Source organism: Glycine max, chromosome 16 (genome assembly GCF_000004515.6).
Source record: "Glycine max cultivar Williams 82 chromosome 16, Glycine_max_v4.0, whole genome shotgun sequence".
Lineage (NCBI taxonomy): Eukaryota > Viridiplantae > Streptophyta > Magnoliopsida > Fabales > Fabaceae > Glycine > Glycine max.
This window is the reverse complement of record NC_038252.2, coordinates 19,444,066-19,455,290: the sequence shown is the minus strand read 5'-3', so window position 1 is coordinate 19,455,290 and position 11,225 is coordinate 19,444,066. Positions and strand designations below refer to the sequence as shown.

General features: G+C 34.4%; 1 protein-coding gene across 3 annotated transcripts; it reads left to right on the top strand.

Moving 5' to 3' along the window:
* Positions 1–1,121: 1,121 nt before the first annotated feature.
* LOC100792960 (putative phospholipid-transporting ATPase 9) lies at positions 1,122–9,444 on the top strand. Of its 3 annotated transcripts, none has more exons than XM_041010309.1 (12): positions 1,122–1,292; positions 2,516–2,935; positions 3,650–5,007; positions 5,536–5,646; positions 5,737–6,013; positions 6,103–6,191; positions 6,266–6,374; positions 6,901–7,113; positions 7,215–7,340; positions 7,445–7,543; positions 7,644–7,835; positions 8,563–9,444. In XM_041010309.1, exons 2-12 carry the CDS (start codon positions 2,537–2,539, stop codon positions 9,109–9,111), a joined length of 3,522 nt encoding a protein of 1,173 aa, XP_040866243.1. In that variant the 5' UTR covers positions 1,122–1,292; positions 2,516–2,536; the 3' UTR covers positions 9,112–9,444. The 3 variants fall into 3 exon arrangements, with proteins under 3 accessions (XP_040866243.1, XP_006599229.1, XP_003548741.1); XM_006599166.4 differs by lacking the exon at positions 1,122–1,292 and adding an exon at positions 1,399–1,811; XM_003548693.5 differs by lacking the exon at positions 1,122–1,292 and having other exon boundaries at positions 1,399–2,935.
* The last annotated feature ends 1,781 nt before the right edge of the window (positions 9,445–11,225 follow it).

The following is an 11,225-nucleotide window of genomic DNA, read 5'->3' as shown; positions in this document are numbered from 1 at the left end:
TGAATTGTTCAATGTAAATCTAAATATAATTTCTACACTAAAAACATCTATTTATTATAAAATTTAATTATATAAAATAAATATTTATTCCGAATGCACAATACTAAAATACAAGTTTGGCTTCAAATATAAATCTTTTATCCAAAAAATTTCAAAAAGAAGAAACAAACTCTTGAGAAAAAAGGTTCTGTTTACCATCTCTTTTCTTACTATATTTTTCATGTAAAAAAAAAAAAAAAGTTCTCATTCTACTCTTCTTCGTTGCCTTGATTCGTTGAGTTCCAAAGTCCGAGATTTCATTATTCGTTGCTTTTCCATAAATAAACAACAAAAATATATATTCTCGTCTGCCTTCCTTTCCTTTATATGCTTTCCCTTGGTCCGTGTCTTCATTGTCCCTTGCTTGGCTTGGCTTGTCACTGCATGCAATTATAGTCATATAATTCCCAAAGAAATATACATGAATCAGTCTTCAATTTAAATATTCACTGGTAGCTTTCATTTTTCCTCCTAAATCCTATTATACTTAAAGCTCTCATAAACATTTTAATTAATTTTTAACTTTTTTTTACTAGCTCAAAAATTTATTTGAATGTTTGATAAATATTTTTTTTTAATAATTTTTAGTATTTTTTGAAATATTAATTAAAATAATATTTTTAAAATATTGATTTCTAATTTTTTATATTTTCTTTCATTTTTATCTTCAATATATTTATTCAATTTTATAATTACTTTTTTAAATAAATCATGATTTAATTATTTTATTATTATTTCATAATCTTCGGTTAATTCAACAATTAATTCCACCTAATACTTAACATTTAATTAACTTACTTTTTAGTTATCAAGCTAATTTTATGAAATATAATCTTTTTTTTCTCTCTCTTAAGGTAAGATAACATGTTACCAAACATTTTTGTTTTGTTTTATCTTTAACGATATCACTAAATTATCGGATTAGTGAACTCATGAGTCCTTTACCCATTGATCTCTTGATTCAATATTTTGTAATCATGTACCAAAACATAGATCTTTTAATAATCTAAAGATTCTAAACCCATTATATAGCATGACAGAACGTTAGCCCGCCATGACGGCGCATCTCATGCTACTTAACAACACACACAAAATTAGCAAGTAAAAAACTCAACGAAACCACTTCCATTCCATGTCTCCATTGTTTTCAGCTCATCACAGTAATAATAATTATACACGACATCTCTCTCTATAGATTCTCTGTCTGCTTCTGCAATTAAAAATAAAAATCACACCGGTTTGTGCTTAATTAGGTAAGTCAATTTTCGCTTAAACAGAGAATTTAAAATAAAAACGGAAAGCCCCCATTCCGTTTTCTGTCTTTTAGTCACACGTTGTTATGGCTTTGGTTTCGGGATTTCGATTTGATACCACATTATTGTTATAAAAAAAGGTCTTTTTTGTTTTTCTTTTATGAAGTTTGTTATGAGAAGTATAACGAGAAATGAGAGTGAGCGAAAGAGACACTTCTACCACTACTCACCCAGTTCACCATCATTGACACAACAAACACAACACTAGCTTCATTCATAGCTTTCCCGAGAGAGTGAGAGAGAGAGAGACAGAGACAGAGAGAGAGAGGGTGTGCTTCTGCACGTTCGTTTTCCGTGGAAATCTGTGTTAACGTTTTGGCGTTTTGTTTGTTATATCCGGAAAAGAAAAAAAAGGTTTTGACATGGCACTGAGGTTTCTGGAAAAAAAATATAAGCCAATTTGAATTGGTCATGGTTACGCTGGGAAAGGGAAATGCTTGTCTCTTTCAGAGTTCAAATGTGAGATCTAATAATTGAAGTCTCTGTTCAAAACTTCTTCTTCGTCTCCGTTCAAATCTGCTGTCCTTTTTTTATTATTCCTTTTTCTTGGCTATTCTCTTTGCCACACCAATAATTATCTGGTGTTTTGGGTTCACTGGGAGTGTATTTTCGTTGTAGATTTCACATTGGCTGTTCACTACACTGTACAGATTGCAGGCCAGGTTCTGCTGTGGGTTGTGTCCATCGCTTGTTTTGTCTCAACCTGTGTCATCATTTTCTTCATAACTCTCCATGTTCCTCTACCTGTCTCTTTTTTTTTAAAAAAAAAAATTGTCACTCTCAATTATTAGTTTTATTTTATTTTATTAGTATTTGGGTTAGTTTCTTTGTTGCTCATTGCTTATTAAATTACTGGGTTTTTGAGCTTCTTCTGGTGGGAACCTTTCTGGGGTTTAGTATCCGTTTCTTGCTTTATTTGTTATTTAAGTTTTACTTGGTACTTGTGTCATGAATTACCAAGTTTCGGGGTATTTGTGCAGTAGTTAATGGTGGTTGTTTTTGAAGATGCCGTGAGTTTAGTATTATGTAGAAAGTGTTCTAGTGAGTTGAGCCTGCTTTGAGATTTGGGGTTGGGAAAAGTTGCCATTTTGAATCCTAGTTTTAGCAGTGGCAGTAAAGGGTTACTTCTGTGTCTTGATGTTGTGTTAAATTTTGTTTATCAGTGGGATAAAAGGATATAAAGAATGAGTGGTGGCAGGAGGAGGAAGCTGCGCTTAAGCAAGATCTACTCATTTGCATGCTGCAAGGCATCTTTTGAGGGAGATCATCATTCACAGATTGGAGGAAAAGGTTATTCCAGAGTGGTGTTCTGCAACGAGCCAGATAGCTTTGTTGAGGACGGTGTTAAGAATTTTGCAGACAATTCAGTCAGATCAACAAAATATACTCTTGCCACTTTCTTTCCCAAATCTTTGTTTGAACAGTTTAGGAGAGCGGCAAACTTCTATTTTTTGGTCACTGGCACCTTGGCCTTCACAAAACTTGCTCCATACACTGCTGTCAGTGCTATCCTTCCACTGATTATTGTTATTGGGGCAACCATGGTGAAAGAAGGTATTGAAGACTTGTGCCGGAAAAAACAGGTGCTATATTCTGCTTACCTATTTGTTCTGTTTTGAGTTTCTTCTTATAATGTCATTTTTCTTAACTGTTTTTCTCTTCTGTTTAGTTTCTTGGTAATATTTGGAAGGGATGGAATGCAGTTGCTAAGTTGTTTGTTCGTACACATTTATAGTTTTTGCTAAAGGATTTTCAATCCTCTAAGTTTAAACTACAAGTGATAAAAAGTTAATAACCCTCATAAAATATTTGAGGTCTGTTCAAATCAACCCTTAGTGTCTTTTCTTGAATTATATAAAATCTAAAGTGTTATTTTTAATCAACGGTTCCAACATTGAACTGTATTGTATGATGTGTTACTTGCATATTGCAAAATAATATGTCCCACTACAACTTGACTTTGTTACCAGACTAGAAGATTGTTGATAATTTGATCTACATGCCCATATGGTTGGAAACCAAAATGTCCAAAAATGGTAGGGAGGGATGTTAAATTTTGTTAGTGCTACAACAATGTTTATCTCTGTCAATTTCCTTTTTTCCCCCCCTAAAATTTATTATTTTTTACTCTGATATTTGCATGGAATTAAAATAATATACCAAAGTTCTAAAGTAACAATAGTTTAGTGCTGAATATATGATAACCAAAAAGAGGAGGAAAGGGAAGATAAAGGTTGATTTTTGTGACAAGCAATGGCATCAGTGTATATAATTTTTCTAGTTGAATACTTCTGCAGGATATTGAGGTGAACAATAGAAGAGTTAAAGTGCATAAAGCTGATGGTATTTTTGAATATACTGCATGGAAGAATGTGAGGGTGGGGAATATAGTGAAGGTTGAGAAGGATGAATTCTTCCCAGCTGACCTCCTGTTACTATCATCCAGTTATGACGATGCAGTTTGCTATGTTGAGACCATGAACTTGGATGGGGAGACAAATTTAAAGTTAAAACAAGGGTTAGAGGTAACTTCTTCCTTACAGGAGGATCTCCATTTCCTAAATTTTAAAGCTACAGTGAAATGTGAAGATCCAAATGCAAATTTGTACTCATTTGTTGGGAGCATGGACTTTGAAGAGAAAAATAATGCCCTTTCTCCTCAGCAACTTCTTCTCCGCGACTCTAAACTTCGTAATACAGACTATATTTTTGGAGCTGTCATTTTCACTGGTCATGACACTAAGGTTATTCAAAATTCTACTGACCCACCTTCAAAAAGAAGCAGAATTGAAAAGAAGATGGACAGAGTCATCTATTTCTTGTTTTGCATTTTATTCCTAATGGCATTTGTTGGATCTATTTTCTTTGGCATTGCAACTAAAGATGACTTTCAAAATGGGTTGATGAAAAGATGGTATTTAACACCAGATGATTCTACTGTTTTCTTTGATCCAAAAAGACCAGCTGCTGCTGCTTTATTTCATTGTTTGACAGCCTTAATGTTATATGGGTTTTTTATTCCCATCTCTTTGTATGTGTCAATAGAAATTGTCAAAGTCCTTCAGAGCATTTTCATCAATCAAGATATCCATATGTACTACAGGGAAGCAGACAAACCAGCTCGAGCTCGTACTTCAAACTTGAATGAGGAGCTTGGCCAAGTTGATACAATACTTTCTGATAAGACTGGAACTCTTACCTGCAACTCAATGGAGTTCATTAAATGTTCAATTGCTGGGGTAGCTTATGGCCGTGGTGCTACAGAGGTTGAGAAGGCCATGGATAGAAGAAAAGGTTCACCATCAATTCATGAGCATGATATTGAATCAGAAGCAGATAACATTAGGGGTTCGCTAGATAAAAGGGCACTCATTAAAGGTTTTAACTTTGCTGATGAAAGAATAACAAATGGAAATTGGGTTAATGAGCCTCATGCAGATGTTATCCAGAAGTTTTTTCGCCTATTGGTGGTCTGTCATACAGCCATACCAGAAGTGGATGAAGAGACAGGTAATGTCTCATATGAGGCTGAATCCCCAGATGAAGCAGCATTTGTGATTGCAGCAAGAGAACTTGGTTTTGAATTTTACAAAAGGGGTCAGACTAGTTTATTGACATATGAGTTGGATCCAGTTTCTTGCAAGAAAGTTGAAAGGTCAGTTGTTTCAAGCTATCAATTGTTTTGTTTATTTAGTAATTCTTGAATTTGACTTCTATTCAGCTACATTTTTCATTGTGTAAGTATATGCAAAGCTTTAGGATGGATGCTCTTTAAGAAGGGCACATGAAATTTTATTATAACTGTCATCTGATGACAGTAAGTACTTTTCAATAAAAAGAGCTGTATTGGTCTAGTCATCTGCACGTGATCAGTTTACAGTAGCAGCTCATAAAATAGGCGACTTCGTACTTTTCTCTTGCACCTGTTTTTCCCAAAGTCTTTATATTGTTTTTAAATACATAATATGAAAAAAAAACCCATTTAAATTGTGTCCACATCATATTTTTTATGCATGATTTTCTACTATTTAATATTGTTGTCTTCACTTTATTCATGCAACCTAATGCTAATATTTCTAAATGAGGTATACCCAACTTGGTTATTGTTTATAGCTACTACATTTCAGGATTTCTCTCTGCATGTCAATGATACAGATATTCAGTAACTAGTTTCTTTTAGCAGGAAGTACAAGCTTCTCAATTGTTTAGAATTCAATAGCTCAAGGAAGCGAATGTCAGTGATAGTGGAAGATGAAGAAGGGAAAATTTTGCTTCTCTGCAAAGGTGCAGACAGGTTTGTGATAAACTTGCTTGTAACCTCAAATGGTTTTGATTTACAACATTTATTGTGTGTTTCACCCTATTGAGTGATACTTTCATGCAGCATCATGTTTGAAAGGCTTGCCAAGAATGGGAGGGAGTTTGAAGAGAAAACCATGGAGCATGTGCATGAGTATGCTGATGCAGGTCTACGAACCCTTATACTAGCCTATCGTGAACTTGATGCAGAAGAATACAAGGAGTTTGATAATAAATTCTCTATGGCAAAGAATTTAGTTAGTGCTGATCAGGATATACTGATTGAGGAAGTATCGGAAAAGATTGAGAAGAACCTAATTCTTCTTGGTGCCACTGCTGTAGAGGACAAGCTCCAAGATGGGGTGAGTTAGAATAAATTTACAAGTTTTACTTATAGAGATTTATTCATTGGAGCAGGACTGGAAGTGATGCCTCTCGTGTTGTTTGCTAGGTTCCTGAATGCATTGACAAGCTTGCCCGAGCAGGAATTAAAATTTGGGTTTTGACAGGGGATAAAATGGAGACTGCAATCAATATTGGGTATTATATTCTGATAATGCCTTTTTTACTATGGATATTATTCCATGCTATCTGACATAAATATTCCGTTGCAGTTTTGCTTGTAGTTTGCTTAGACAAGGAATGAAGCAGATTATAATTCATTTGGATAGTCCAGAAATTCAAGCACTAGAGAAGGATGGAGACAAGATGGCTATTGCAAAGGTAAAGTAAACTTGAGACCTTAGTCTTGTTTTCATCTATCATGATTTAGCTTGCATTTCTAGTAAAATGTTTTAGCAAGCATGCTAATAGTTTGTTTTTCTTCAATATTGCAATATTCCAGTGACATCCTCTTACGCGTAGTTGAGAAGTCAGCTTAATCTGCTTTATAGTTTATATTGCTGGCCATTTGAACTTATATTTTATTCTATTTTTTTGAACAAAACAGATTGAGAATGCGATATTAGAAATTTCAGTACCTGCATTAGCATAGCATTTCTCTTTACTATTTCAGAGGATATTAGAAATGCAATGCATGCATGTGTACTTTGAGTTGTATGATATTGATTGGTACATTTAAGCTCTAAGCTGTTACAAATTTTCCATCAGTTTCTTTCCATTTATTTTTTCACATTAAAACATGCCTTAGCATCATTTGAATTTGTGATTGCTGGCGGATTAGTGTCTTAGTACTGATGTCGTAGATTTGAAAATTTGTTCATATTATATATGCTGATTCATCTTTTAGGCATCAAGGCAAAGTGTACTCCTTCAGATATCTGATGGTGCTGCACAACTCACTGCATACAGAGGGAGCTCTCATCAGGCCTTTGCTCTGATTATTGATGGAAAATCACTTGCTTATGCATTAGAAGATAATATGAAGAACATGTTTCTGGAGCTTGCGATTCGCTGTGCATCTGTTATTTGCTGTCGCTCATCACCAAAGCAGAAGGCAATGGTACTTTTTCGATCGGTTCTTTGTATATAATATTCTAATTGTGATAATGATTCTGGTTAGCTAAGCTTTCAGTAATGATTTTTCTTGTTCCTCTCTTAAAGGTCACTAGATTGGTCAAATCTGGAGCCAGGAAAACAACATTAGCTATTGGTGATGGAGCTAACGATGTGGGAATGCTTCAAGAAGCAGATATAGGGGTTGGTATAAGTGGTGTTGAAGGAATGCAGGTAATGGGAAAATTCACAAAATATTCTTTCGTTTTTTATTGATTTTAACTTGTGCTTGTGATTTTCTAAACAATATTTTCTGTCTTATTCTCCCAATCCCCCAGGCAGTTATGTCTAGTGATATTGCAATTGCACAATTCCGGTATTTGGAACGGTTACTTCTGGTGCATGGACATTGGTGTTACCGGAGGATCTCATCTATGGTATTTACCATGCTTACAATTAGATTAGATTTAAACATTGTAGAGTTGTTCTAAAATATATAGTAAAGCTCTGACATTCAATTAATTTTTTCATTGGCAGATATGCTATTTTTTCTACAAGAATATCACATTTGGTTTTACTCTATTCTTATATGAGGTGTATGCATCATTCTCTGGACAAGCTGCATACAACGACTGGTTTTTGTCTCTCTATAATGTTTTCTTTTCGTCACTTCCTGTGATTGCACTTGGGGTATTTGATCAGGATGTATCCGCTCGGTACTGCCTGAAGGTCAGTTTCTTCTAGCCATCTGATATGTGAGGGTCATCTTTGCTGGTGGGTGTGAAATGAAAATTCACTATTGCTGTCATTAAATCGATTGCACATAGAAAAGCAAAATAAAATAAATACATTAAAAATCTGCGTAGTACTCATGATTGCAAGATACCTACCTAGCTTCAGGCCTCATTGATTTTGGCTTTGGTCATTTTGATCACTTAAGAAGCTCATCTGGACACTGTTGGTTATAGTTGAGCATTGGCTAGTTAATGAACTTCTGGTAGTTTGTTTTGCTGCATGGAGCATTGGTTCAAATTGAATACTAAGACTACTTGCTGAGACGAATAAATGATGTATTACACTATTATCCACTAAATATAATATACATGGAAGTCAACACAGCAAGTTGTACACCATACTTGTACTTTAATAAAACCTATATTGTGCCTAACAGTCACGGCTTAGTACTTTATCTGCTATAATTCATCATGAAGCTACTTTGACTTTCCACTGAATGAATGAGTCCAATTTATATTTACTAAATTTAATTGATTTTGATTGGATTAATATCTAAGTCAGTTCTAAGGGTGGCCATAGTTTTTGAAACACAGCTGTCACATATATTAAAGCGGTAGATCCCCCTTGGTTGTATCTGAAGAAAAATACAGAAGCATTGATTTGATTGACATGGGGTTCCTTTGTTTGCTTCTCTGATGATGATTCATTGTTAATGTGGCAGTTTCCTTTGTTATATCAAGAAGGAGTACAGAATGTTCTTTTCAGTTGGCGTCGAATACTCAGCTGGATGCTTAATGGATTTATCAGTGCCTTAATAATTTTCTTCTTCTGCACAAAAGCGATGGAGCTCCAGGCCTTCGATGTGGAGGGGAGAACTGCTGGAAAGGATATACTGGGAGCAGCAATGTATACTTGTGTAGTTTGGGTTGTAAACCTGCAAATGGCACTAGCTGTAAGTTACTTCACCATGATCCAACATTTTTTCATCTGGGGTTCCATTCTTTTGTGGTATCTTTTTCTCGTGGTATATGGAGCAATGCCCCCACACTTTTCCACAAATGCTTACAAAGTCTTCATTGAAGCTCTTGCTCCATCCCCTTCCTATTGGATTGTGACACTCTTTGTGGTGATCTCCACCCTTATACCATACTTCTCATACGCAGCAATTCGGATGCGGTTCTTTCCCATGTATCATGAAACAGTGCAATGGATAAGGTATGAAGGGAAGATTAAGGATCCTGAGTTTTTGTCGGTTCAACAGCACGCATAGCTGCTAAGTCTCACCACGTGAGAGACAAATGTTAACTGTAGATAAGATATTTTGACAAATTAACCATCAAAGAATTTACTATGTGTATAGCTTCCTGAACCTTTTTTTTGTCTTTGCCTGTGGTCATGGAATTGATTGCTGGTTCCTCTAAACCAGAAGAATGTTGCCTAAATCCACTTCCATGTTTCGGCCATTTGGTGCTGCAAAGCATTCATTTACTCTTGTATCGTAGTAGTTACTGTATAGAGACGCAATAATTCTTTGTAGGATTGGATAGAGCCGCTTGCTGTTGTAGAAAAGAGTTATCCTGTTACTGAGAAGTTATTTTTCGTGTGTACTCATCTTATAAATCTTAATATAAGGAATAACATCAACTTCATACCTATAACTTGAACCATCTGAATTTTTGTTAGGCTTAATTATATAATTGATTTCTTAATTGTAATTAAAAATTTAATTGAGTCTCTTAATTATTAAAAAAGTTCAATCAGATTTTTTAATTGTTTAAATTGCTACAATTATGTTTTTTCTGTCATCTTCGTTAGTTAGTTTGATTGACGGAAGCTTTTGTAGATAAATATTTATATATCGGTTGTATTGGAAATTGATCTAAAATTGTCTTTTTACATTGATTGAATGAGCAATAGATGTAAAAATGTTTATTTACACTAATAAAAAAATTTAAATAAGGATGTTGTTTTTATATCGGTTAGAGCAACTTTAGTGATAGATCCCAAATTGGAATCTTAAATCACTTTTTGGCGGACCTTACAACATCACGTAGAATTGAAGATCTCTTAAAATCTTTCTCATTTTTTATTTAGTGATAAATTTTATTTGAGATCTTAGATAGCTTTTTATAGGTTTCACATGAACTTCACTTTTAAATATTAAATTAAATATAATTAATTAAGTAATTAAATTTAATGAAACATGGAAGAAAAAAATTTATAAATATTAAGAAATAGGGAAATGAGCATAAATTTAATTTTTATTTATGACTAAATGTTAAACAAATAAAAAATACATAAATTTGATAATAAAAAATGCAACACATTATAGCCAAAGAAAAATAAAATTTCATTATTGTAGTGATTGTAACATTGCCAAATATGTTTTATCATGTTTGCTTGAAGTTGTTGATGAATTTCTCTTGTATGCATATTGTGTCTTGTTTGCAAGTATGTAACAAAGTCACGCAGAGCACCATGCGTTTTGTATTGAACCAATTTATAGAATGTTTATGTGTGTAACAACAAATTTTTTTCCACCCATTATTGTGCATGCTTCTTCGTTCCAAATATTTTTTCTTGTTCTGGTACAACAACAGTCACCGTGTACATAGTAACGACCACTATGTACACAATAACGTTCACTGTGTACACAATAATGGTCATTGTGTACATAATGTCTACCGCGGCTTGCCTACTCATTTTTTTTCCTCCATTTTCATTATCGCCCTTCAGTCTCTCTCCTCTTCTTTCTTTCTTCTTTTTTGATTTTTTTCTCTCCCTCTCTCTTGTTCCAGGCATGCCTCTTCTTCTTTCTTCTTCCTTTCTTCTTTCATCTTCCTTCTTTCTTCTTCCTCTGTCATGGCCTCATCCTACACCTCTTCTTCTTCTTCTTCATTTCTTTTTCTTCCTTCTTCCTTCTTCTTTCTTCTTCCTTGGCCACGGCCTAGACACGGCCTCCCTCCCCCTCCCTCTCTACCACGGCCTCCTCCCCTTAACCCTCCACTATGAGCCCCCATTCCCCCTTCTGGAACTCTACCGCGACCTCCTTCCCCCTATGTGATTATGTGTATTTTTCTTTTTGGTTTTTATGGTCTGCTGCTACTGGCTTCTTCTTCATCATCATTCCATCTCCTCTTATGTTGGTCTCTCCAACATTTTCCTGTTAGGGAGAGAGAGTAAAAAAAATGTTTTTTTTAACAATGTGCAAATCTTAAGGGTTCTTGTATAAGAACCCATTCTCCATGTTGAAGATCTACCCAACTTCTTTATTGAGAGATCTTGTGAAGACCAGATCTTAAGCTCAACATTTAACACTAAAGTTGTTCTTATATTGACAACCGATGAAAAAATTTCTTGTTTTACATCATTTTTATTGGCAAT

Coding starts and splice junctions, on each gene's coding strand:
- LOC100792960 (XM_041010309.1), top strand. CDS start 2,537: ATGAGTGGTGGCAGGAGGAGGAAGCTGCGCTTAAGCAAGATCTACTCA. Junction 2,936..3,649: donor ACTTGTGCCGGAAAAAACAG/GTGCTATATTCT, acceptor ATACTTCTGCAG/GATATTGAGGTGAACAATAG. Junction 7,114..7,214: donor CACCAAAGCAGAAGGCAATG/GTACTTTTTCGA, acceptor CCTCTCTTAAAG/GTCACTAGATTGGTCAAATC.